Source organism: Pogoniulus pusillus, chromosome 1, assembly GCF_015220805.1.
Source record: "Pogoniulus pusillus isolate bPogPus1 chromosome 1, bPogPus1.pri, whole genome shotgun sequence".
NCBI classification, from domain to species: Eukaryota; Metazoa; Chordata; class Aves; order Piciformes; family Lybiidae; genus Pogoniulus; species Pogoniulus pusillus.
In genome coordinates, this window is record NC_087264.1 from 28,913,850 (window position 1) to 28,941,844 (window position 27,995).

The 27,995-nt window shown below is 41.1% G+C and overlaps 1 protein-coding gene across 2 annotated transcripts; it reads right to left on the reverse strand.

Annotated features, from left to right (window-relative positions):
- VPS39 (VPS39 subunit of HOPS complex) lies at positions 1-27,436 on the reverse strand. Of its 2 annotated transcripts, XM_064146339.1 has the most exons (26): positions 27,261-27,436; positions 25,611-25,676; positions 24,970-24,996; positions 24,460-24,524; positions 23,415-23,457; positions 22,317-22,411; positions 21,038-21,136; positions 20,282-20,374; positions 18,241-18,424; positions 17,595-17,715; positions 17,091-17,211; positions 15,969-16,098; positions 14,670-14,812; positions 13,687-13,830; positions 12,981-13,122; positions 12,600-12,686; positions 10,747-10,820; positions 10,036-10,134; positions 9,662-9,779; positions 9,085-9,213; positions 8,533-8,635; positions 7,559-7,604; positions 6,065-6,214; positions 5,779-5,913; positions 3,603-3,694; positions 1-2,576 (listed from the first exon to the last, which is right to left on the reverse strand). In XM_064146339.1, the coding sequence occupies exons 1-26, from the start codon at positions 27,331-27,333 to the stop codon at positions 2,501-2,503; spliced, it is 2,655 nt and encodes an 884-aa protein (XP_064002409.1). In that variant the 5' UTR covers positions 27,334-27,436; the 3' UTR covers positions 1-2,500. The 2 variants fall into 2 exon arrangements, with proteins under 2 accessions (XP_064002409.1, XP_064002418.1); XM_064146348.1 differs by lacking the exon at positions 24,970-24,996.
- Between the last annotated feature and the right edge of the window lie 559 nt (positions 27,437-27,995).

Here is a 27,995-nt window from a genome sequence, read left to right on the forward strand (position 1 = left end):
TGAATCTAAATATTTAATAGTTTGGTGTCACAGAGTTCAATACTCCTCCCCATCCTGAAACAGCATTATCATCACTAACAAACAATTTGTCAGTAATTTTACTACTCTCTAGTAAGTACATATTTAATGGTGTAAGACTTTCAAAAACATTATTCAGAGAGAATGCAAAAGTGGGTTTAGTAGGATTTTGAGAACATTCATAAGCATCCTATAAACTTGCAAACTTCTAAACTGAAGATGAGACATGATGGCAGCTCTCATAGGACATGAAATCATTTCAATTGCACACATTATAGCAGGAGTGATACTTGGGTCTGACTTCAAGAGAAAGTGAGGATTAGTACATTAAAAATATCCATCTACAGCAGCCTAGAGAACCTTAATTGCACAATGACTGAAACACCCTGGTTCACAAGATTTATTACAATCTATTGCTTTAGAGAAACCTGCTGTATGGTTAGTAAACCCAAACCACACCGTAACAGCCAACAATACAAAAAAAATTACAGCACAAACCACATCTGTGTAAAAGGTATGCAGTGCAGGTGAACAGAGGCACAAGTGTAACCATGTAAGAGCACAATGAAGATCCTCATATGGGAGTATAGCTCTCCCAGTGGCAGATAATGAAGGTAGATGAAAAAAATCAGACTTAAAATAAGACAGGTAAAAATCAAACCAGTATTGTTATACCTGTATACAAATAATACAGGGCCTTTTAAAATACCCTTCTCTCATTTCTCAGTGATTTGTAAACACAACTCTCCCAAACTATCTTCCCTCTGTAGTATATAAAGATCTATACAGAATGTGCAAATCCAAAGTAAGTATTTTTTAGGCTCTCTCCTTCAAATAGAAGAAATACAAGGTTAAAAAACACTACAGATTCCCTCTCTCCCTAGCATCTGCAGAAAGACATCAGCAGCTCTACTGCCCAAGATATCCAAGTACAGAAGCAGAAAAACACTGGCCCAAGTAATCCAGAACGCATGGCATATGAACAATAAATACAGACACATGTGGAAAGGGAGGGGAAAAAAAAAAACCAACAGCTGTCAAGTTAAAAAATACTATTAGCACTGGCAAATGTAAATGAATTAGAACTTCTGTCAGCCTAGAGCAGACCTGTCCCTAAAAAACACTCATGTCTTAAGTAAACCTATGTTAATTGAGATCACTTTGCACCTTAGGCAGACAGGCTTTATTCATCTGCTGGTTCATCAAAAGGTGGTATGGGGTACTTACAAGCCATGCTCCATACTACTTAAATAATTACTTATTTCTAAGTATTGCTAGATCAGGGCATTGAGAGTCAAACAGCCACTTTATCCCATTACTTGCTACTGCTGCCTTTTCATTACAACTGCACAGAAACTTTCTGCACTCAAACATTTTAATATCCTTCACGTCAACCTGACAAATCTGTGGGAAAAAAAAGTTTGATGAAAATATTACAGTCTACAAATAGTATGGTACAATCTCGTGCTTGTAGTTAAGTCTTGTGGACTAAGAGTAACTTAAGAACAGTACCAGCCAGTGCAGAACACAGTTCTAGCGCATTTTGAAGAGAGCTGTTGAAATAGTGTGGATTTTACTTCAAAGCTGAAAAGTGAACCACAGACCAAAGAACCGATATACAAAAATCTCAAGTGTAGTTTAAAAGATGAAGCAGTAACTATAGTTCACTCCCTTCAGAGATTTTTTTACAGGGTGTTCTTTGCTTTTTGGTGTGAGTGTGTAAGTGAACTTCTTTAGTCTCTGAGCTTCCACTCATGCCAGGAGTGAGCAGATTCAGTGCAAAAAAAACACAAGTTAATTCAATTTACAGTTCTCAAACTAAAGAGAAAAAATGCTTAGTAGTGGTATCTAATGTTTGTCTTAAGTGTCTCCTGTGGAATTTCATGTCAGGAGGTAACACTGAATACCAAAAAAAAAGCAAGATTGCTTTGGCCAGCACTTCAGCTTCCCAGTACTGAGATGAAAGTATAATTTTATTTTCTAGGTCCAGAAACAGGCACAGAAGCCCTCTCTATGCCAAACACTTGGTGATCTCCATGCAACAATCATACAGCTGCGATGATTTTAATGGAGTTTTCTTTTTTGAAGAACTATTTACATACAAGGCCAAACCACAACACTGTCACCCCAAGGAGGTAAGTTTTCTAGTAAAACTTGACTTGTGGTCAACGCCCAACAGTTGTCTGACAACTCATTCACAAGGCTGGAGTGCAATACAAAAATCACTACCAAAAAAATCAGTTTCTGTTCTTCATCCAAGTACTGAGAGGTTCAGTGTCGCCATCAGCACTGTAACAGGATGGCTAACATCATTTTCTAGTAAATCAGCATTGTCATATCAGTACAGTCGGTCCACAATACAAATGACTTCTACCCAGTGGAAGAGAACCTAGCAACAAGCCTCACAAATCTCAGAGGCATCAACTGCAAGTCATCAGTTCCCAATGTCATATGAGTGTTGGGATTGTTGACCATGACGAGGTCAGGTGTCCAACGTGTTGACTTCTTTGGAGCAGAAATAATGCACAACTATTGCATTAGGGTAACGAGCAAATGCACTGTGAAGAGAAAACACAAAAAGCAGCTGTTAACACACAGAGTTTTCCTTGTTCCAACAAGAATATTTAAGTTGTGCACAATCAGGAACAGGTACTTAAGTGACAGTACCTGTTTCCTGCTTAAAACCACAGCCTGCATATATTCTGGAGAAAGACCACACAGAATAACTCTGTGGATATTTGAAGAGTTTAATTCTTTAAAAGTAGTATCTATTTCTACAGGTACACTTTACCTTGAAGTCACTGGTAACAGAGACTGGGTGACATCCTGACTTGTCCTTCAAAATCTTGTTTAACTTAACAGCAATAGACAAATTTCAGACAACCAAAACATTACTGCATGTGCCAATTAAAAACCTAATGCTACATGATACACACTAAGAGCAAAAGCACTTGAACTTGCACAGCAGTAACTGTATTTAGACCTTTAAATGCATTTAAATGTTTTGGAAAAAGCAGATTTCCCTATCATTGTGAAAGCTATTGCTAGAGAAGTTCACATCAATAACAGCACCAATGAGTAAGTCACACAGTATTTCACTGGACTGCAAAGGGAAAAAAGAAAAAAAAGCACATAAAATTTGCATTTTATCCTAACCTACTCGGACTGGCAGAAGAAAAGTTACTGATGTCAGCCTATGAAGTGAATTAGTTCTACACTGAGATGCCTTAAGATGATATGGTCATCAGCCAGGGAACCAGGAAACCACCAGATACAGAAAGCTATTTTCAAATTCTGTATGAGAAGCAATTTTCTGCCTTCTAGAGTTGTGAAGAGGTCTCATGAGTTTCTGAAGGGATCCAGCTTTGCTTTGTTGAAAGCACAATTCCAAGTCTTGTGCTAAACTTGGCTGACTAAAGCTCTGATGTTTTCCCAGCCCCCAGATGAGCAATGTTGTTTGTAATTCCCTTTTCAGAGGTCTCCTCTGTACTGCTGCTCTCCCTGTGCATACACACATGCCGAGTTTTGCACCACTTTTAGTTTGTGCGTGCTAGATCCCAAGCTTTAAGGTGTAGCTCTATTACCTGTTACCTATCTTCTTTTTACATACAGTGCACACCTTCTCCTCTGTAATAATGCACTTCACTTGCTGATGCAGGATCCGCTCCTCCTGGACCTGAAGAATAAAAAAATTGTAACAAACTTGCTCAAAAAGCAATGTGACACCCACAGCTCCTTTCTTATCTGGTGACTGAAAACTGTTAGAGGTTTTCAGCCTGAAGATGAGGAGACTCTGGAGTGATCTCATACCAGCCTTATGGTACTTGAAGGGAGCCTACAAGATAGCTGGAAAGGGACTTTTAAAAAGCTTGTAGTGACACAATGAGAGATAATGAAACAGAGAATCATTTTGGTTGGGAAAGACCTTCAATAGATCATTAAGTCCAACTATTATCTAACTAACAAGTCTGATACTAAACCACATCCCTTAGAACCACATCTATGTGTCTTTTAAACACCTCCAGAGGTGGGGATTCAATAATCTCCCTGGAGAGCCCAGTCTAGTGTTAGTGAACAAGTCCAGGGAAGAATGTTTTTTCTAATATCTAACATAAACCTCCCCAGTACAACTTGAGGCCATTTTCTCTTGTCCTATCCCTTGTTACTTGTAAGAAGAGACCAAGACTCACCTCACCACAACCTCCTTTCAGGTACCTGTAGAGGGTAATAAGGTCTCTCCTCAGCCTCCTGTCCTGCAGGCCAAATAATCCCAGTTCCCTCAGCCACTCATCATAAAACCTATTCTCCAGACCATTCAGCAGCTTTGTTGCCCATCTCTGGACTCACTTCTTCACCTCAATGTAGTGAGAGCCCCCAGATTGAAGACAATACTCAAGGTATGTCCTCACTGGTACCAACTACAGGGCCACAATCACTTTTCCAGTCCTAACTGTTGTATTATTCCTAAACAAGCCAGGATGCTCTTGACCTTGGCCACCTCCACACATGCTGGCTCATGTTCAGCCAGCTGTTGACCAGCACTCCCAGGTTCTTCTCTGCCAGACAGCTTTCCAAACGCTCAGTCCCCCAGCCCTGGGGAATTGTGCGGAGTTATTGTGACCCAAGTGCAGGCCTCAGCACTTGGCCTTGAATCTCATACCACTGGCCTCAGTCCATCGATCCAGCCAGACCAGGTCCCTCTGTAGAGCCTCCCCATCTTCAAGCAGGTCAATATTTCTCCCCAGCTTAGTGTCATCTGCAAACTTACTGAGGGTGCACTCAAACGCCTCATCCAGATCACTGATAAAGATATTGAACTGTCCCCAGTACTGAGCCCTGGGGAATGCCACTTGTGACCGTCCACCAACCAGTTATAACTCCATTCACCATCACTCTTTGGGGCCCACCATCTAGCCAGTTTTTAACCCAGTGAAGCATCCACCCACCTAAGCCACAAGCAGTTTCTCCAGGAGAACACTGTGGAAAACAGTGTCAAAGGCCTTATTAAAAAAAAAAAATCGAGGTAAACAACATCCACAGTCAATGGTTTCATACTGGAAGAAGCCAGAATTAGATTAGACCGTGGGAGAAAATTATTTTCAACGAGGGTGAAAAGGCACTGAAACAGACTGCTCAAAGACACTGGGGAGGCTCCAATCCTGGAGTTGTCCAAAGCCAGGGTGTAAGTCTGGTAGAAGGTGTCCATGCCCATGACAAAAGAGTTGAAACTACATAATCTTTAAGGTCCCTTCCAACTCAAACCAAACCATTCTATGATTCCATTAATTTTCAGTGACTATATCTACATTAGCAAGTTGTATGGCACAAAAGCAGGTCTGGAGAGCACAGCAGGTGATATTACAACACTGTGACAACTGCAGGATTTTACTTTCTGCTAGTCTCATCCACAAACTAAGGTACTGTAACCACTAAGGGGTGCTCAGATGAACTTCTAAACTGTGTCCTCTAGTTTAGTTTATTTGAAAGAAATCCAGTTTCTGTTCTCCAAGATCATCCTGCAATGTACACCAGAGCACAGTGCAGCCAAAGACTCACAAAGACATCCACGCCATCCAAACTAAAATGAACATATTTGTCATCTCAATAGAAAGGGGCATTCAATTTAGTTGATGCATCACCTTCAGGGACATTACAGCACCATCTGGAGAACACATATTCTCTATCAGTAACAGTTCATTTAAATGCTGAACATGTGTTTTAAAGTACCATTCCAATAAATGAGAGGTGGTAGATACTTACCCTCAGAAACTCTGCATGAAGAAGATTCTTGAGAACTTGATTAAATCTTTTCTTCTGAGCATTTTCTTCAAGGACTTTCTCTAAAAAGATTCGAATCTCACTGATCTGTGTATTTGCTGGGAGTAGGTTTATTGCCTGGAGCAAAATATACTTGGTTAGATAAAATGTACGAAAAAGAGAGAGAGAAAAAATAGACTAGAAACTAAAACATTTAGACTGACACGGTTTCAAATCTTGCCTGCTCCAGTACCCTGTCACCTTTGGAGTGCTTACAGGTATTTATTACCTTGGTGGTATCCAGTTTGCTGTGATGTAGTTCCAAAACCTGCAGAGCAGCCTGCAGATTGGCTTGAGGCTCCAGCACTTCCATCTTGATTGGTCCCAGGCAATGAACACTGGGTGGGGAGAGATACATCCGGAGCAGAGACAGATAGACCTGTGGCACAGAGAAGCAAAGTTCAGAAACCACTGCCTGCATCCAAAAATGTCAGTGCTGGTAGAATCACAGAATTAGCCAGGTTGGAAAAGACCTTCAAGATCATCGAGTCCAACCTATCACCCATCCCTTCTAAGTAACTAAACCATGGCACTCAGTGCCTCATCCAGTCTCCTTTTAAACACCTCCAGAAACAGTGACTCCACCACCTCCCTGGGCAGCCCATTCCAATGCCAATCACTCTTCCTGTGAAGAGCTTCTTCCTAAGATCCAGCCTAAACCTGCCCTGGGGTAGTTTCAGTCTGTGTCCTCTTGTTCTGGCACTGGGTACCTGGCAGAAGAGGCCAACCCCCACCTGGCTACAACCTCCTTTCAGGTAGCTGTAGAGAGTAATATGGTCTCCCCTGAGCCTCATTCAGGATGAACAATCCCAGCTCCCTCAGCCTCTTTTCACAGAGCTGTGCTCCAGCCTTCTCATCGGCCTTAGTGCCCTTCCCTGGACACGTTCAAGCACCTCAACATCTTTCTTAAACGGAGAGGCCCAGAACTGGACACAGTACTCAAGGTGTGGCCTAATCAGTGCTGAGTACAAGGGAAGAATGACTCCCCTGATCCTGCTAGCCACAGTATTCCTGATAAAGGTCAGGATGCCATTAGCCTTCCTGGCCACCTGGGCACACTGCTGGCTCATGTTCAGTCAGCTGTCAACCAGTACCCCCAGGTCCATCTCTGCCTGGCTGCACTCCACCCACTCTGTCCCCAGCCTGTAGCACTGCACGGGCTTCTTGTGGCTGAAGTGCAGAATCCCATGCTGGTAAGTAGTTGTATTTATACCATTCAAACCTCTGATGTACTCAAGTAAACAGGTCTTGTCTTAACAAAACCGGAAGGGCCCCGGTGATGCCCAAGGCCTTTTAAGGCTTGCATTCTACACTAGATATTTCTCAAACACTCATTTTAAGCAAACCTCACTCATTTATCTCACATAGCTCATTTAGAAGCCAACACTTCATTGTTTTTACCATTAACACTTCTGTAGATGTGGAATACAGGCAGCTTTTTGTCTTCTGAATTCCATCACAACTTTAGCTACGGAATATATGTTCAACTCTAGTGATACAGTAACATTTTCAACAACAACAAACACGAACAAACAAACAAAACCAAACAATAATCTAGTAATTTCTGCATTCCAAGACCTCATACCCAGGTTCCTGTCCATCTACACAAACTGCAAAAGTCTATGCAGGGCAAAAACTTTACAAGTCAGAAGTCCCTAACATGGTATGTATAGTCTAATAGTTGCTTACTGGAAAAGAAGACAGCAAAGATGAAGCTACTTACATCTTTGTTACCATCTTTGTTTCTGTCATAATGTTTATGGCAGTAGCTAGAACAAAGAAGAAATCAAGTGAAATTCAAAGATAGTTTTCAAACCCAGTCCATAAAAATTACCATTTAAATGCGTCAGTAACTGAAGCCATCCAAATTAGGTGACCATACATCCACTTCTAAACAATTAATCAAACTGCACAACAAAATGACACCATCACTTTGCATTTCATTGCTGAGAAAAGGGAGGCTTTGTGCAAGTCTCCTATTTCCAGTCAACTTTCAAAGCTTTAATGCAGAGTCTAAATTCAATTCAGCTCCATAAGAGTGAAAAAAAGACATCTCAAATCAGCACATCACAGCATAAAAATGTCAATATATCTAATTACTGTATCTGAAACACAAAGAGAAGGTGTTCATTAGTGTACATTGCATAATGAGATTGAACATCACCTAACAGGGATTTGCTTAAACTAGCTTTAAAAGAAGATATGTTGAACAGATCCCAGTGTTCAGATACACCTGCTAGTATTGGATAACTCTATTTTCACTTAAGTACTTCAAATTCACTCAGAAATTCCCTCACATATCAGACCTAGCAAAATGCTGTGCCTTTCCCAGAGAAGATTCTGCTAACCAAAGTAGCTTAACTTTGCATCTGGATTAGTGAACGCTTCTCCAAAGAGAAAGGAAGCAAAATAACACACAGAATTCACAAGCTAAGTTCAGTTGGAAACTATGAACTCATTGATGACAATGAGACTGCTCTGCCAAGTGCTGTGACAAAAGAGTATGAAAAGGTAAACCTCAAAGGGACACCATCATCTGTAATGAACAGATGCCTGGAACAGTCAAGAAAAATGAAAACTCACAAGACCCTTAAGGCTTACAACCCTCATGCTCCCTGCAGTCACATTTCATCACACATCACATAGGGCAGTAACAAGCCTTGCAATAAGTAAGTAAATAAACCAACCAAACCTTACTTTTCAGCCATGTTGGTGTCCTTCAAAATATGAACATAAATAAACAGAGCTTGCTCATGTTTCCCCATACGACCCAAGAGCAGAGCACGTTCTTCTAGAAGACCTAATAATAGCATACAAGATTAGTCATTAGCTACACGGAGAAACAACAGAAGTTCCATTAGTGACCAGACCATCAGAAGAGACTATACAAACTGTAGTCTGAGCACAGGTTAAAGTTGCATTTGGAACTTCACACTAGTCTCAGTAATATTTTATGAATTCTAAAGTAACCTTAAGAAACAATGAACTTCAGATCTGTTGAGTAATCTGGGCTCACCAAAAAGTCAGGTTAAATATTTAAGTGATGGGAGATGCCACAAAGCTTTAGGCCAGCAGACAGAGGAATCCTGCAGAGGCTGGTAAAATCAGCTGTGCCAGCCAAAGCAGAGTGAATGTACACAGCAGAGACCCTCTGCATTTCTAATGACTGTGATCCTACACTAAGCAAGGAGGTTGTGCTGTACAGTGCAATACACTAGGGTTTAATTAACCTGTGCAAATTGAACTCACCATCAAAGGGGAAGTCACTAATTAGTCGACCAGGTTCATACCAGCTAGACTTCTCCAGAAAAAGTAAAAGCTTCTTCCGGTAAGCCCCAAGGTCTCCCCCTTCCTCCCCTGCAGGCACTGGAGTTTTATCTACATGGAAGAAACCAACATAAGCCACACTATTACAACTAATTCACTACACCAACACACAGAAGATAAACAGATCACAAGGAGGAACCAAATGGGCTGGGATTCTGATGCATCTGTCACATTACTTCAGCTCCTTAAAACACCTCCGGTGACTGGTTAAACAATAAACTTGGTCATTCAAGACCATTCCCTAGACAAAATGTGCAGAATTCAAGGACAGTAGCTGCCATTCCATTTAATCATAAAGTATCGCTCATTCCTGTAATGTCTCTAAGGAGACAACTTAACTTGAACAAGTGTGTACTTGTAGGGAGGTCAAGTTTCTTCAGCATTTGGAATCCCACCTTCTTCTGAATGTGAAAAGGAAAGGCTTACAGCAAGGGACTGTGAAGGTTCCCCTATGCTATCCCAAGCCCCTGGCCTTCCCACCAGAAAAGGTTAAACATACCTGCAGGGAAGGAATTGAGATACTCTTTCATTAAGCCCTGCACTTTCTCACAGTACAGCTGGATCAGACAGTTGTGGAAGTCTGCACCGGTTTCTTCCCAGACATGAATGATGTGCTCCTGTAAGTAAATGTTCAAGTTCAGCTACAGACACTTCCTCTGGGAAAAACATTTGTTATAAAAAAGCAACAGTCCCATTCTTGCCTTCACCAAGCTTCACCTCAGAATTTCATGTGTTTTAAACATTTTTTCTTTGCCCAACTTCCGGCAAAGCTGGCATTCTCCAAGATATCATCAGGCTCCAAAGCCTGAGGAGCCACAGACTTACAAATAACTTGTACTGGATGTAATGCAGTAGTAGAGATTGAGTTCTTACCAGATAAGGAATAGTCAAGCTTTTAAAATTTTCTATCAAGAAACTGAGCACTTTGTCTCGTGGCAAAGCTTCCACTTCAGGGAGGTCTTCTGTAAATATCTGTTAAACAAAAGTTTATTCACAAAGTAGCAATGTTTGAAATCTAGGGGCCACAGTCTATTTCCTCTGAGGCACTGAAGCCCAGCAAATCACCACATGTGTCAAAGAGCAAGCACAAGAAATGTAAGAATAAAAAAATCTGAGCACTTACTGATGCACAATCAGAAGCCACCTTGCAACTAAAAGGACTAACAAACACTTGTGCCTTAGCTAACTCTCTTATTTCACAGTGCCTAACACCTCCCAACTAATGAAGTCAATTCTACAGCATAGAGAAATGGGAAAATAAGAAAGACAAATTAACATTTGACATAAATGCTCAATTAGGCTTTTGTACAAAAAGCATGACATTAGTAACATTAAATGTTATGTCAAAGGTTCCTAACTACCTACAGCAAGATAAGGTATACCAAGATGGGAAAAGCTTAAGAAAACTGCAGTTATCCTGCTCTATCTACCACTAACCTTACCACAATACCAAACACAGAAAAAACAAATTATATACTTAATTTGATTTAGCATTAATAGATGGCTTTTTACACTGACTTCTCCAAATTCCATATGCCCCACCAAGAATTTCAAGGGCAAAGTGCCTGTTTCAAGCACACTTACCTTCAGTCCATCTTCAGGAAAATCTCTTAGCACCCAGACAGAGTAGGAAAATACCAAGTGCAAGTTCTCTGTGCCTGGAATACAAAAAGCAGCGGTGCTCAGTGTTACTCCCAACACAAGCAGATGCTTTCAAAGCCAGCAAAGCATAATTTACAGGAGGAATCTAATTTGTTTTTCTCCCTGCTCAAGTCAAGTAAATCACCCATTTGAGACTACAGCCACAATTTACTTTGTAAATAGGATTTCAAACAGAAACAAGAACTAACTAAAATACTAAGCGCCAGCAAATGTAAAGACTTCTGACCAAACCCAAGCTCAGTTGCCTTAACCACATTCATAAAGACTTCCCTTGCAATTTGTTTTTATTAAGGCAGAAAAAACACTGTACTTCTCATTTGCATAATTTCTTTCAGCAAAAGATACCCCTGGCCATGATGATCATTAAGGTCCCTTCCATTCCAAGCCACCCTATAATTTCCAGCCTGCCAGTCTAATGACTCCTATAGCAAATGACCAAATACCTCATAATAAGTAGTAACAGATCATAGTACTGAACTAACTGGCATAGGAACTACAGGTTAGGTAGTAAGTTGTCTACTTCTAGGAACATTGAGGACCTGTTTCTTGACAGGAATACTTGAACTTGGACAATCTGGTTCACCAAGTTGATAAAACATCTCAGCAAAACATGACTTGTTCCTCTCTCTCCCTATCAGAGCCAGCAAAGCACTTACTGGAGGAACAATGCAACAACACACCTACAGAAGAGAGAGAAACCTTCAATCCTATGAAAAAGCAGCCACTGCTTGCTTTTCTTCATCCCACAGTACCAGGAGGACTAAGCTACTTTTTAAATATTTAAAACGAACAGCATTTGAAAAAACAGCAGATAAGCACTACAAAGCAAAACAATCAAAAAGAGCCTCCACAAGAGCCAGTGCCAAAGCTGCAGAAACCAGTGACTCAGCAAAGAGCACTGAGGTTGCAAGTCTAATTTCAGTGAAGTTCCATTAACTTTCTGAATTAACAGGGCACTGTATAGCAATGGGCTTGCTAGTCTCACTGACAATATACAGAGGACAAGACAAGCACAGGGGTAAGTTCACATGTAGAACAAGAGACAAAAAAGCAGGTCTAACTCCTTAATAAGCATACATCAGATTAGAAGGGCTTCTTTACAACAGTGGTCAAGCTGTCTTTGCTGCAGTCATGACCACATCAAACATGAAGTCACTACCTACAGGTTTCCTTTCAACATCACTGGAAGAAAATTCAGAATATGTGAGAAACCAGAGAAGATGACATGCGTTTCTTTGAGCTTGATAGTCCCAACAAAGTTGCTGAACACTAACTAGAATGATCAGTAAGCCAAATAACAGTAACATCTTCACAAGAACAGTGCTCTCCTTCACAGAATCACAGAACTTTAAAGATTGGAGTGGACCTCCAGAGATCGTCAAGTCCAACTCCACTGCCAAGGCAGGATTCCCTAGGGTAGCTCATACAAGAATGCATCCAGGTGGGTTTTGAAAGTCTCCAGAGAAGGAGACTCCACAACCTCGCTGGGCAGCCTGTTCCAGGCTCTGTCACCCTCACTGTAAAGAAGTTTCTCCTCATGTTGAGGTGAAACCTTCTATGTTAGTTTGTAGCCTTTGCTCCTTGTCTTATCGCTGCTGACCACTGAAAAGAGATTGACCCCATCCACTCGAGAGCCACCCCTCAGATATTTGTGCACATTGATCAGATCTCCTCTCAGTCTTCTCTTCTCCAGACAAAACAGCCCAGGTTTCTCAGTTTCTACTCGTAAGGGGAGATGCTCAAGTGCCCCAATGATCCTCGTGGCTCACACTCACCCAAGTGCTGCAGATATTGCACTGTCCTCTCATGACCCTTCAAAGGTGAATTGGCTTTCTTAGACTGATCCACTAGTACCTGTAATGCTATCAGAACAACAGAAAAAAAGGTTAGTTCCTTTGTAACCACGAGTATCATCCCAGCCTGAACCACAAAAAAACAAACCCAAACGTTTTTTCCTGTTTTGCTAACAGAGACAACCCAAAGTTTTATTTTAAACACAGACCAAACCAGCAACAGGAACAGGACTGATTTAATCACTAGACTGACCCAGAAATGAAGTCTCTTCAGATTATTGTCTGTCACTGAAGTTAAAGCTCAACACCAGGAAAAAAATGCTCCTATCTCTTCACCACTCCCCATCCCAATTTCACACCTACCTTTCTCATGCAGACCTTTCTTCTCATAGAGTATTATCAGTTCACTATATTTGTGCGCCTTCTTCAGCACATGCTCACTCTCCTCAATATGGCAGTGATTGTTCTCCAGTCGTAGCAATGGTGCTACCAGTGCTACATTTGTCTGCAAGCAAAAACAGAGCACATGAACATACTTTTAATGGGCACATCTTAAGCTGTTAGTACAAAACATTAATTGGGAGGAGGGACGGTAAATAAAAGCCTTACAAAATAAAAAAGTGACAGTTTAACACCTTAGAGTAACATGCATCATCATTTCCCTAACTTGTTGAGATAAGAAGAAAACAACACATCAGAGCTATTCCCCTGCAAGAAAAGGTGCCAGCTCTGAAAAACATTCTTGAGAACAAAGACTGTACTCTCCTGCATTTAACAGTACAAGGCAACACAAGTAGCACTCATTAGAACTGCCAAATACACAGATATGGGCAGATTCTTTTAACAGGGACAGCACCAGAAACAGACACATCTACTTTATTCCTTGAATTACCTCCTGACCAGTGAACAAATTTGCTAACACCATATTGCCACAGTTTGGTTTTGGACCAAATACAGATGGCTGCGCAAAAAATTCTGAGGTAACTCCTTATCCTCAAACATTTCAGTCTGAAGTTCCAACAGAGCTTGCATGCTAAAGGAGAGGTCTCAAGGTCAGGAAAAAACTCACATGGAGGTAGCACTTCAATAGGGTGGTATCAATGATTTGTAGCAGCTTCTTTTTGGACTTGATCGTGGGTGTTCCTTCCATAAGGGGTGAGGTACTGGACTGATGGTCAGAATCATTTAGCTTCTTCACCAGCTGACTTCTTTTCTGCAGGGCATCAAATGAAAAATTAACAGGAAAAGGCCATGAATTTCTCCATCCCACCTCAGCAAACATAATGCAGCCAAGTAAAAAGACTAAATTAAACCAATTTAGTAACCTGTTTTAATCGATTGTTTCCTAAAAGATTTTTGTTGTTAACTACTTAACACATCACCTTTCCAGCCACATTCAGGTGTATATATTTGCACTGAGAAACTGGTTTTGCCAGATGTCCAGTCTTGAGAAAATAGTCAGAACGAAACTTTGTTAACCTAAACAGAGACACTTGAATAGGCATTTAACATTTTGGGAAAGAATTTAGGTGTTGTATTGCTAGGCACAAAACAACCTATCCTACTTCAGACACAAGCTTCCTTTTAAGTCTATTAAGAACAGCAGCAGATTCCAACAAAATAAAAAGGACAGGAAGGCACAGTAGCCACTGCCTTCTGTTCCACTTTTTAATGCATGCTTTTGACCTGTCTCTTCTACACAGAGTGCACCTTACCAAGTCAACAAAACCAAAAAGACCAAGAGTTCAAGTCCCCTTCAGAAGGATGTCAGAAATACTGGACTCCTATCCAGATCCAGTCCGTAAGTGAATTTTATCCAGTGCTCACAAAAGTCACATCTGGTATCTCCTACATACCTGGGCAGCACCTTGCATCTTCCACTTCCCCTGCCTTCTAAAGAGCTGCTGCCATAGTTCCCAAGCATAAAGACAGCCCATTAAGGCTAGCATGACAGAGCTGGAGTAGGTTTACCGCTTCCTTCACATCAGTTAACCAACAAAGTATGCTGAAACTAAATAACCCTGCTCTAAAAACAGACATAGGAGCACTCACTTGAGTTAAGTAGTCTATCAGAGCTAAATGTGCCTTTTCCAGCTCTGCCCCAGAGAGCCCTGGTAGGGGGTTGGGATACTGTAGCTGTTTCCTGTAATCTGTGGGCAGGAGGTCAGGATACAGACCCATCACATGAGTGGGATCTAAGCAAAAAATAACTAGTATTAGTAACCATTCATAACATCATTTTTGCAAACTCTTAAACACGTGTAATCTTTGAGCTATCTCAGCTTTCCAAAAGAGCTGATTGTTTCTATGTCCACAAGGCTTCAGATAACAGAATTTGCTTACTACAGAAAGGAAGCTAAAACAAGGCAAAAGAAGCAAGAGAAAGACTGTTTCAAAGTCCAAGCACAAGTTCCAACATATGCATTTGTCACACCCAGACAAGCTGCTGTTATAATCTGTTGTACTGCAGAATCCCAGCATTAACCACTCTGGCAGCAGGGCAGAATTTCTATGAACAAGCAATATTTTAAGAGAAGATTTACTGTGCTTCTGAAACAAGAACCCAATAGTACCCTCTGTAACTAATGAGCATTTCATTTTCACTGAGTTCAAGTGAACTCAAAATAACTGCTCTCTAATTTAACATTAAAATATTCTGACTTCTCAGTCTTTTTCTTTCATAGTAACTTTCCACGTAGCATCATCAAAACAAGAAGTTATAGTTTTAAATGCACATGGTACAAGTTGTCACCAATAAAACAATCACAGTCTAAAGAATTATTCTTTGGCACAATCCAGTCTTCAGTCCTAGTATGAACCAGATGTCCCTAGTATGGTACAATCCAATACTCCTAGTATGACCCACAGGAAGAGCATCAGAGATAATTTTGACTTCCAAAAGCACAGAAAATCATTCTGATTCCAGAAGTTTTGTCCAGAAAACAGGATCAAGGGTTCTCAGACCACAGATACTCCTTATTTTTCATTCCAAGTTACAAGTAGGCTTTCGGCAGCTGCGGAAACCTTCATCTTTAAAGGTCTGTGTACATGCTTTGCATGCTGTAATATATAATACAATAGAAGTACCTTCTGCACAAAGGGCAAACTCATGATTTAACTCACTCAGTGAAGTTAATTTAGTACTATAACCAGTCGCACAAGTAAAAGCTAAATAGTTGCTTTGGCTATCTGACATTCACAGAGCACTTGTCTGCACAAGACAACACTGTTTGAAAACAAAACCCAAACAACCCACCCCAGCAAACAAACAAAAAATCCCCACACAATAGGCTGTGAGCTTCATTTTATTCCTTCTAACCTAAGTATCCCAATGGGAACCCAAGCATTTACCTGTACCAAGTTTGGCAAAAACTTGCATAGATTCGTCAAAGCGCTTCTGGCAGAAGAGGTTGAAGGCAAAAAGGTTCTTTATGTGGTGAATCTGTTGTCGCTTCTCGTTATCTGAATCATCCTTCATTTCCTACACACAAATTAAGGAACATGAAAAACTCTCAGGTCTCACAAAGGAGATGGAAACACTCTAGAAATAACAGGATAATCCTTTAGAAAGAACAAGAAGAAAAAAGGTAATCTTGCAAGATGAACACCTCTGAGGGTGATCCTCAGATGCTATGCTTATTGTATCAGACATAACCTGTAAGGTTTGAAAGCCACCTCTGGTTACCTACATATTCACTCTACCACAGCAACCATCTCTTCATTCATTTCCCTTTGCTAAATTTATTTTCAAGTCAGCAACACAAAATGCAATTAATTAATTTCAGTATAGCTCCAGAGAAGTTTATGGAAAGCAGAATATCTAGAACAGTAAGAAAATCATAGAATCATAGAATTAGTCAGGGTTGGAAGGGATCACAAGGATTATCTAGTTCCAACCTCCCCTGCCACAGGTAGGGACACCCTATTCTAGATCAGCCTGGCCAGAGCCTCATCCAGGCTGGCCTTACTTCCAGCAACGGGGCCTCAACCACCTCCCTGGGCAACCTATTCCAAGGTCTCACCACTCTCATGGTGAAGAGCTTCCCTCCATAGCAATATGACTAAACATACTGCTTCAGTATCTCTAAGAAATTATTACGTTTCAGGACTAACACAGAAGGCCACTACAAGAAAATCTGTTAATTGGGCAAAACAAAACACACAACTAGCAAAATTGCTTACAAGCAGTCTGAAGACTTTGAAGCCAGTTGAACTAAAAGAAAGTCACCAATTAAACAGCTAAGAGAAAACTGTTGGCATACAAGGTATCTCAAAACCTAAACCACAGTAGGTCAACATGGACAAACAGCAGCACAAAACTAAAACCTACCTCAAAAAAAGGCCAGAGTTCACCAGTTTGTGCAAAGCAGACAGGAGGGATGTTAAACTCTTGGACTAGCTACACTAAACATCCTTTTGTGTGCTTTCTAACAAGTGCGCATACTGCAAACATAAAGGTTTTTGAGTACTTACTGCCAACTGCAAAGCCAACTCAAACTGCTTGTCCTGCAGAAGCTGCTGGATCTGTGTGGCTATGGACACTGGAATGAGCCGCCAAACAAAGTGATTGCTTGCTACATAAATAATATTTGTGCTGCAAATGAGATTAAAGGATCAGTTACTGAATCACAGCACTAAGAAGGAACACTCTAAAAAAACAAAACAGAACCAAAAAAAACCCCAAGAATCCTCCTTAATACACACATGCATCAATTAGATAAAAGACAGCTTCAGAAATACTGCAAAGCAAGAAGTATGTCCAGTGATGAGAAGTTTGCAAAGACACTCATCTCTGTCATTTACTCCAGAAGGAGTAAATGCTCACCTGCTCATTTGTTCTTAAAAGACAATGGGCCGCTTCAGGGCTAGGTCTTGAGCTGAGGCAGTTAGAAAAGCTCTTTTGCTCTCAGTATTTCAGAGTGCTATCACACACACACACGGATTATTACAGAAGTAATAATCAGCTATACTCAATACCCTCCAGAAGTGATGAAGCGTGGTCTCTGCAGCTCAATACTCTGCACCAGCAGCCGAGGTTCAAAGGTGCGGATCTCCACGTATCTCGGCAGAACAGCAATGATGTAGGGAGGCTGGTGTTCTATTAGAGAAACAAGAGGAAATCACAAGTTGATCCTACTCAAATATTCCTTGAAACAAGACATAACTTCAAGTAGGGGTTCTTCTCTTCAATTTATTCTTATTGCCCTCCTCACCCCATCCCCTGAAATGCTGTCCCTTTTGTATTTATTAAAAGCAGAACCCAATGCCCAACACTGACAGCAGGATTTTTGTTCTCCTCTCTACAGAAAGAACATGGCACTGAGGAGCCCAGCAGAACTACACTGCTTTAACACACTACCTACCATTTCAAAATTTTTATCCTTTGTAAAAGATATGGAATGTTTATTCTCTGAGGAATTAGGCATACAGACTACAAGTAGGGGAAGAAACAAAAATAAACCGTATGCCTTCCACAGAGTACAACCTGAAGTACTTCAGAAATCATCACACTCCAAACCCAGCTAGTTTCTAAATACTGGAAATGTAGCAATTTTGCCATGTACAAAAGAGTAAAAAGACCCCATCAAATTAATAAAACCCAAACCACTACTGTAATTCTCACCCATGGCTATCGGAATATCTGTCCAATTCAAGGCACATTTCTGAGTACAAACTCCTTCTTCATTGAGCACAACTGTTAGATCGTCTTGGCCAACTGCAACTTTCCCATCTGCTACAGGAGCTACCAATGGTTCCAGCTGCTTCCCTGTGGGAAACAGTTCTTTGATGGATCCTTTTCCATCCACCTAGGATAAAAAAGAAAAAAAAAATTTAAATGTTTTTCAAAATAACCTTTGTATCAAAGCTGTGTAAGACCAAACCTCCCTGGCGGGATCTGCAATGCAGAATAATCACTAACAGGACAAGACCAGTTTTAAAGAGTAGAATAAAATTTCTGCACATCATCACTGATCTTGTTTATGGATCATGTGGACATAAAGAATGAACACATTTTTGCATCTGAGAGATTGTTTTCCTGTTACTATAACAGCAGCTGACCACATAGTTAATACAGGTTTATAAAATGCATGGCACAATAACAACTTCAGTTCAAATGCTTCTTGGTATAAAGAGAGGATTTCACCTGGGCCAAAACTTAAACATGTTCTTGTCCTGAGTGTTGCCACAGAAGAAATTAACTCCCAGCCTAGAAACCTGCCTATCCTCTTTAGCCTGCCTTAGCAGCAAAGAGTCGCTTCATGAGCTAATCTAACAAATCACTGCCACTGAAACCGAGAATCCCTTTTCTTAAATTCTGGGATGGTTTGAGTATTACCCACCCCAACACACACTTTGGAAATAACCCAGACTACACTCAGTAGCTCTGGAAATTGAATGAAGCTTTATATTTACAGCTTAGCACAATATACAAGCAGATATTTACAATGTATACAGTTATATACAGAAATATACAAGTTAAAAGGTAATACAGAAACACAGCAGCCCTCCCAGAAACCTGAGTCCCCAGGAGGGGCTACCAACCACCCTTCCACCTTCTCCCACCCCTTTCTACTTTACCCTAGACATTGCCTTGTGCCAAAGGAAGACTGGAAGGTCAGTCAGGGGGAGTTAGGAAGCAGGTGAATTAGTCACACAGACAGCAGGTTAGAGAGAGATGCAGCCCAAAGCCCAGACAGAGAGTTATCTATATTTACATTCTTGTTCTTATATATCTCAGCAAGCCTACGAGTCAAGTAGACACCACTGTTTTCTTCTCACAGCCTATAATCTAATTCTTCTCACCAAAACATTTTAGCAAGCTTCACACTAGCACAAAGTTCCTGCTGCATCCGTTCTGTTAGGCTCAAGCATTCTTATAAATCATCAGCTAGACAGCAGGACATAATATCATAAACATGGGAGTTTCTTCCACCTAACTAAAATTAAGCCATTCAAGAATGGGTCAGTCAAGCATCTGAGCTAGCCCATAGTAGACACCTGCACAAGAAGTCTCCACAATGGTTGCTTGAGCTGCACAACTGCACACATCACTACAATGGTGGGAATCACCATCTGGAAGACTCCAGATGAGTATTGCTACCCATGCACTACATATGTGCAGTGCACCTCCATATTTGCTACTTGTGAAGGCAGAAAAGAGAAATCACATACAGCTCTCAAATGAGGCTTAAGTGGAAACTGTAATACTAAATTAACAACAGCAAGTTTAGAGACTTCTAAACTAAGACAAATACAACTCAGGAAGGGACAAAAATACAAGAAAAAATAGTTAAGCTTCACTGTTTGCCAGAAAAGATATTCTTGGTCTTTTTTCCTTCTCAGAGCTATCTTCTTTCTTAATATACTATATAAAATGCAAACTGAGCTTATACAATCTGCTGTCAAATTATTACATTTATCTTTTCCGAAGCCTTTTTTTTTCTGCAAGATCTTCAAACATTGTTTTCAAAAGCAATAAACAGAAGATCATTTCTTGACAAAACCTCAGTTTGAACAGATGGACTTGGACTACACTTTCCAAAAGCTCCAGATTCTATTTTTCTGAAATGTCTGTTAGCTAAATCCCTGAGCACAGGAGCAGCCTCCATAAGGTCTACTGCTATCCAATCTTTCAAACACTGTATCCCAAATTCCAGCTTTACCCTTATCAGGTAATAATCTCTCTTGAAGCCGACACAGATGGAGTTTTCACACCAGGCCATAGACTTGGGTACATCAGGTACACTGAAGTCCCCCTGAGGAAAAAGACATTTAAATGGCTGTCACAAGAGAAAAACAAAAGTCAAATCCAGCAATGCAGAGTGTAACAGGAAGCACTACCTGTTGACACCACACAGCCCACCAAACACATCCAACTTCAGCTAGTCAAGAAACAGCAGTACTCAACTAAAAGGCTAGATTCATGTACACAGTCTAACTTAGCTGGCAACTCCCTGGAAGCTGAATAACTCTCTACCCACTTCCATTAGTTATTATTATCATTCTGTTAATAACAACTTCAGTTCTCTGTGCTTGTTGGCAATAACTACTTTCTGAGCTAATGACATCCCTGAAAACTTTTGAGTAGGAGTGGACCCAGTTACACACAGTTATTGTGAGGGTTACATATACAGAGACTGCAAACTAATACACTTCACTGACTTATAAGTGTACTGTATCCAAAATGCTACAATAGAGGATGCAGTCCTTGATTTAACTTATGGAACTGTATTAAAGCAAATAATTATCTCAACCAGGTATTTCCACTGATGTGTTGCTTCACTGTTGAATCAATGCAGAAGCAGAGTCAGTGCTCTGAATGTCAGCAGTGTCTCTAAGCAATAGGGACTAAAGAAGCAGTAAAGACCAACTACACTCCCTGACGAAACATGATAGACTACAGAAGCAACACAACTCACCTGCAACTCATGGAACTCTCTGTCCTTCCAAAAATAAAGTTGCAGCTTCTTCCGCACTGCCACGCACATTCTCAGCACCTCTTCTCCTGTATCTGACTGCTGCAGAAAAAGACAGACACAACTTAGAAGCACCTGAAGGCTAAGAGGGAAGTAAAATAAAACCAGGCCAAAAGAATCCTCAGCCTGAAGCAAAGCTGCCAGCTGAGAAGCTTTGTTCATCCATGCTAGAAGGGCATTCCCTAAATAAGAAAGCATAGACAGAAGACCTTTCACAGGGATTACTATGTCAAGGAAACAAAGAAATAAGAGTAACAAAGACATACACACACACCCCCCCCAACAGAATACGAGATGAGAGCTATCAGCCCTAGCCCTGAAGGCTAGACAACTTTTATCAGAATGAATAGCTTGAAGTCTATGCAGCATAAGAGAGGTGAGGAAATGGAACAATGCACAGAATGGGTTCTACTGTCAGGTAAAAACATTAATAGCTGTTTTAGTAGTTAAGCCTACTGGAAAAGCTTCCCAACAAGAAATGCTAGCAAAGTGCCTATACAAACAACAAAGCACTATGGGATTGATCTTACTTAAGGGTGCTTTGAAAGACATCACAATTTTAACACCTAGAAAACTCTTAAGTTCTTACTAGAAAATATTTACCACTAAGCTTCCATGGGTGAAGAGCTAAAAAGCTACGAACAGCACAAGGTCACTTCTTCTGATTATGAATAAGGTTTCTCAATCAAAAAGTCCCTTGGACAGAAACGAGTCACTTAATAAAGCACAACATATGAACAGAGCATTGCTACACTTGATGGAATCATTTTACAGCCTGAATCTGCCACAACTGCCCTGGGACTTCTCAGGCCAATACAGTTTAATGGAAACAAATCTGTAACAAGCAACTGTGGAGACGGTTGGTAAAGGGAACTTCTATGAGCGTGCAGCACAGGCCTCTCACACTGAAGAGGTCTTCTCAAAAAAGAGAAGACAGTCAAATCACTACAGAATAAAAATGCCTGAAGGTTTGTATTAGGAAGCTAAAGGCTACAAATCACAACAGTCAGAAGAAACCTTATAAAGCACAGGAAGAAAATTAAGGTGCCCATATTAAGAACTGTTGCCTGAACATCCAGTGAGTGCTAATTTTAAAAGCACTTGTACTCAAGCAACTTGCATGTAACACAAAATTAGCAAACCTAACCTGTATGGCAGTATAAAGACGTTATCCTTATTAGTAACAGTAAGGACATACATACTGCTGCATTCCTCTTCTTACCTGAAGATCACAAGTGAAGAGAGATGCCCCTTTTGCCTTGGAAACCGTGGTGATTTGTTGAAACGTCAGTAAGTCATGGACATAAATGTTATTTTCTGTTTTAAACAAAATTTCAATTACTACTCAGTATTTAACTCACATAGAGCTCACTGTTAATTCAAGTAAGTTACCACATTTTATATTTACATGAAAAAAGAAGAACTTGTGCAAGGAGAAAGGAAAAGGAATCTTTTCCCAAGGTGTGAAAAGTGCTAAGGCACACACAAGCACAAGACAATAAATACAGAAAGGCTAACACCAGCACTGGTAAAATTATATACAGGAACTGAGAACAGAGGCTAACCAAGCAGAGAAGGTAGGAGCAGAAGCGAAAGCAAGCAGGCCAGAGCAGAGAAAGTTCATGATGGAAGACCGTATGGACAAAGACCATTTTTAATTGGCTCCTGAAACTAGTGGAAAGTGAACAGTAGCAAATGTAGAGTATTGTGGTCAAGTTTTTGTACGCACGAGGACGCAGGCAGCAGAAATCTACACATGCTGGAGTTGGAACAGCTGGGACTTGGAGAAAAGAGTAGCAAGATAAGCAAGAAACAATATAGGCAGATTATAAAGTTAAACAAATATAGCCAGAGACAAGCAAACGTTGATCTTGCACAAGATGGGAAAAGATTACCATCTGCATATCAGTTGAATTTGGTGTAACACATCAACAATAGCTTTCAGATACCAAAGAAATTTGGATAAAGCTTTAGCCCCTATCATACACTTACACACACATATGTATGCATGCGTGTGTATACACACGTGCCAGTACAAACTATACATACACACACACTTACTTCAGTGCATGCATGTATTTTTTTACATCTAATCACAAAACTTAGCATTGATGCTTTGTAGTCCAAGCTGGATTACAACAAGCAAAACTGCTTCTCAATCTACGGTACATAATGCTTCCTCTGCAAAGCAAAAAACTCCTGCACAGTGACTTTCCAACAACTAGACTGCTATGCAGATGTCTGGAAAGGCTGCCATATCCAGCCAAGGAACTGCCATCAAGAAGAGCTCATAAAACATTAATACATTTTCTTCACTTACCTAATAGACTGACCAGAATTTTAAACTGAGAAACAACATGAATCTGAAATTTAAAAAAAAAATATATCTATTAGCAATGAGAAACCTCTGAACAATACTGGATCACAGAAAATACATCTTGGATACACCTCTGAACAATACCGGATCACAGAAAATACATCTTGGATACACCTCTGAACAATACTGGATCACAGAAAATACATCTTGGATACACCTCTGAACAATACTGGATTACAGAAAACACATCTTGGATACACCTCTGAACAATACTGGATTATAGAAAACACATCTTGGATACTCTCAAAACAATACAAAATACACTAGCAAGGCATCTATCTATGCACAATCTTCCTCCACCCACTGCAACACTTTTCACTTACACTCAAGCTTTTAAAAGCTATAGCAAATAGAGCTTGGAAAACTAAGTTGGTAAAAAGTGCTGAAATAAGTGGCATGTTACTAGTACAATAGTACTCCTAAACGATATGCAGCACTGCAAAAAAGGCTGTGTAATCTTCAAGGTAACTGCTTTTGTCAGTATCAATATAATTAACAAGCAAAAAAAATCTCAAAAACCCAAACAAAACCAACCAACAACACAATAAATCCCCAAAGACAGTGTTAAGACTGGCAGTAGATAATCAGTTTCGTTTTAAATTCCAAATAAGAGGAATTACGTAGTTCCATTCACATCCCTACAGCATTTTATCTAACGGTCAAATTTTCTATTATAGACTGTTGGCATATTACCACCAGTTCTACAAATGTTCTCAGAACAGTAGAAGACCTACTGCAAACAGCAGCCTTACCACAAAAGCCAAAAATAAACCTGTAAGTTCAAAGTTTCCTTCCTGCTTTAGCAACCAAACCAAGCATATTCCTGCTCTAGGAAGACTGGGTAAAAACACCAGACCAGAAGAATCTATCGTTTGAGGAAGATTTTGTGTTAAGTTTAGCAAGGATTCCTGGAACACATTTGCTATTTCATTTCTTGGCTGAAAATAATGGACAACTGTTCCCACACCAAAGACATGGCATTTCTTACCTGCTGAATCTTTTTTGAGAAGTTCTTGTTGGATTTCTCTAGCGTCACTTCAAACCTATTGCAACCTAACAGAAAAAAAATGAGAGGGGATGTAAACTGAAGTTGCCCTTAAATTTATGACTGAATATCTCTCACAATAAATAGATTATAAAGAAATACGAAAGCAAATTTGGCCACTTTAAGACCAGAAGAATGACTCTTCCAACATATCTGTGCTTTTTGCTTAATAGCTATATACATCAGAAGGTCTTCTACAATCAGGTGAAAATTACACCTCTTGTACCCATCCACAGGCCTCATCAAAAGTTACATTTTTGCCTTGCTGGAATTTTAGGTTACAGGAATTATTTGTAAATATTTTGGACCTCATAGATACAAAGACACCCATAAAGACTTTAGCATTCAAGTATCAGCATCTTAAATTGTTAAGGGGCACATCAGGGCAAAGTAGACAAGGAATAAACACTACACCACAGGGGTTTAAAAGGAGGTTTAGGTATAAAGACTTACAGACACTTTCTGATGACATAACCTCTCCTGGCATTGATGCAAAAAAGGGGGAGAAATTTACCACGTGAGATAAGACACTGGCAACTCAAGACTAGCATGTTCTGATTGGAACAGACAGCCTACAAGTTTCAGAAAAAGCAATCTGAATTCAGTCTCAAGTAGCTACAAAAGAACATTGTTCCAAGAGCTGAGGAACTTGGAAAGAGATGTTTGGGTTTGTTCCTTCCTGCACCACACTACACAACATTACTATGAGCAATAACATCAGTTTCTACATGACAGCAGATAAGGTGAAATACAAATTTGTTCAGTGAAAATACGTTTTAACTAAACCAAAAATAGCACAGTTTTATTTGTGGCACCTCTAGAAGAGACTACAGACACTCAGGATGGTTTATGTGCACTGTACTCACAAAAATTACGCTAATATAAACACAAACATATAAAGGCCTGATATAAAACATACTTCAAAGCAGATAGCAATGAACATCAACCTTTTCTTTCTTGTACATCTGACAGATGATATGCTTTCAAAGATGCCACACAAATCATCATTAACCTCAATATATATGCACTAATATTACTACAACCTCTTGAAGCACAGAAAATAAAAACAAGTGCCATTCTTAAAATCAACTTACCTATGTCCTTCTTGATCCTGTAAAGCAGAAGATGCCCTTGTTTGGTACCAACAAGGAGCCATTCCTCTACAAACATAGGGGAGAGGAAGAGTCTAATTACTGCAACAAATTAGTTTCAGCTGTCCATCTCACTCAGATTTACCAGAACACTCAGAAACTTGTTTCACATGCCAAAGAGGACTTCCTGCGACAACACACATCTCCTCTAATCTCTCTGGTGGAAATAGCTTTCATTTTCAGGAGAGGATGGTCAGAGACCAAGTAGTAAAGCACAGACTATAGCCTAAACATCTCACTTGTTTAGACAAAGCTCAAGAAGTAAACCAGGGCACATTTTGTGCAATCAAAAGGGGCAATAAACTCATCTTCAGACACTGCTATCTCCCAAGGAGGAACAACACTTGATAATGGGAAGAACCATAAGGAAGAAAAACAGGTTCTATGTGGGTTGGTTTGTACTGGTATTTTTTTTTAACTACTGTGCCTGGAAGTGCAGTGGCAGCTTTGCTTAGATGCTGTTTGAATTGCTTGGCCAACCAACAGTCACTCAATATGAATAAAAAAGAACTTCTTTTAAAAGTACTCTCTGGCAGCACTTCAGATTCTTCCTATTTAAAGCATTTAGAGCATGCAAAAAGTCTCTGTATCGATCATCAACTATGGCTGAAATTCTTCCTCCCTGATAAAAGTCATGCAAGAAAGAAGCACATACAAGTATTGATTTCTACATCTATGATTCCCTGGTTACTGAAGATCCTTGTATTTTAGTAAAACCTTGTTTCCACTAAGATCTTTCTTCCACTATTTAGCAGACAAGTTGTAGAGCCAGAATTACAGCGCTTTAATCCACCACACTTTCATAGGCTTTTTTCCTACTTCAGCACAATAAATGCTTTCCAACAAGATAAAAGCCCCAAGGCAGGAATAATCTGCCCTTGTGTCTTCTCTACTACACCACATTAACATAAATAAAGCATATCTAAACGTGGCATTACAATTCAGATTATAACTTTGGTCTTAAAAATGATTAGAGAAGTCACAGTCCCAGTGTCTGGATCTTTTAATGACCAGTTCTCTCTGCTCTGGCTGCACATCTGATGGGAACTGCTCAAGCACTTCGGAGCCTTACCCAGCCTTATCATTACCACAGCTGCTGCCATCACCTGACCAAAATCTAGACTGTCAATTACGCTCCAGAACATAACCTACATTTCTGCAGCAAAAACACAGGCAAACTGATCCGAAACCAGAGGGTCCAACATATGCCTGTCTTCCGAGAGACATTTTAGGCAAACCATAAAGGACTCATTTTTAGCAAGGAACGAGTCGCACACGGTGCTCGCACTGGAGACCATGAAGTCTCTACAGCTGGGCTGCGGGCGGCAGACGACCGCCGGCACCCCCCGGGCGGAGCTCGGCCTCCCAGCTGCAGACACCAAAGGCAACGCAGCGAGCTTAAAACCGGGGAAAGGCTCCTGCTCAACCCGTACACCCAGGCCTAGGAGGCGGCTGAGCCACCGGCCCCTCTGCAACCTGTCCTGGGTCCAGCAGGCACTGGACGGGATGCAGCAGGCCCAAGAGCGGCTGACAGGACGTCCCAGCCCCTCGAGATAGAGGCGGCTCGGGGATGCCGCGGGCCCCCCGGCTCACCCCAGGCCGCCAGGCAGTCGATCTGCAACGGCAGCTTCTCCAGGATCGGCACATGCTCGAAGGCGTCGTGCATAGCGGCGGCTCCGCGGGCGCCGAGGGCCGAGAGGCAGAAGGGCGGCAGAGGATGGGCGACCCGCCCTGCGCGGAGCCGCGGCGGAAGAACACAGCAGCGCCACGGCGCAGCCGCCGCCGCTCCCCGCCCTTTCCGGCAGCCCCGCCCCGCTGCCGCGGCTCCGCCCCCCGAGCTGCTCCCGACCCCGCCCCCGCCCCCGCCCCCGCCTGGCGCTGGTCCCCGTGGGGCTGCGTGCTCCGGGCGCAGCGCACGCACGGCCGGCAGGGCCGGCACCTGGGGGCGTAAGGACACTCATCGCCCTACCGCAGCCCGTACAGCCCGGAAAGGTTAAGAGCTGTAGGGCTCGTTTTGTCTTCCCACAACAGCGTCCGTAGCAGAGGCGTCAGACTGGCATTTGCTAAGGTACAACCGTAACGAACACGGAAGTGATGCTGTACACAGAGGAAAAGGGACCTGCGCAACCGGGACAAAAAAGAGATGAAAGAGATGAAGTTCCTGCAGGTAAATGGCTACTGCTGGAGCTCCTAAATATTACTGCAATGAACCTAACCCAGGAACTTGGACAGTGAAGTTCAGTCTCTGGGAGAAAATCTGTGCTTCTTACCTTGTCCCTTTCAGAACATATACTTTGCCCATGGTGAGGTGCAACATCACCACTGACC

Excerpts from the sequence above, each read along its gene's own strand:
- VPS39 (XM_064146339.1), bottom strand. The coding sequence starts at position 27,333 with ATGCACGACGCCTTCGAGCATGTGCCGATCCTGGAGAAGCTGCCGTTG. Across the intron at positions 9,214-9,661 it reads TCTCAATTCCTTCCCTGCAG|ATAAAACTCCAGTGCCTGCA; the intron begins GTATGTTTAACC and ends TCTTCCATGTAG. Across the intron at positions 6,215-7,558 it reads ACAAAGATGGTAACAAAGAT|GTCTATCTGTCTCTGCTCCG; the intron begins GTAAGTAGCTTC and ends TCTGTGCCACAG.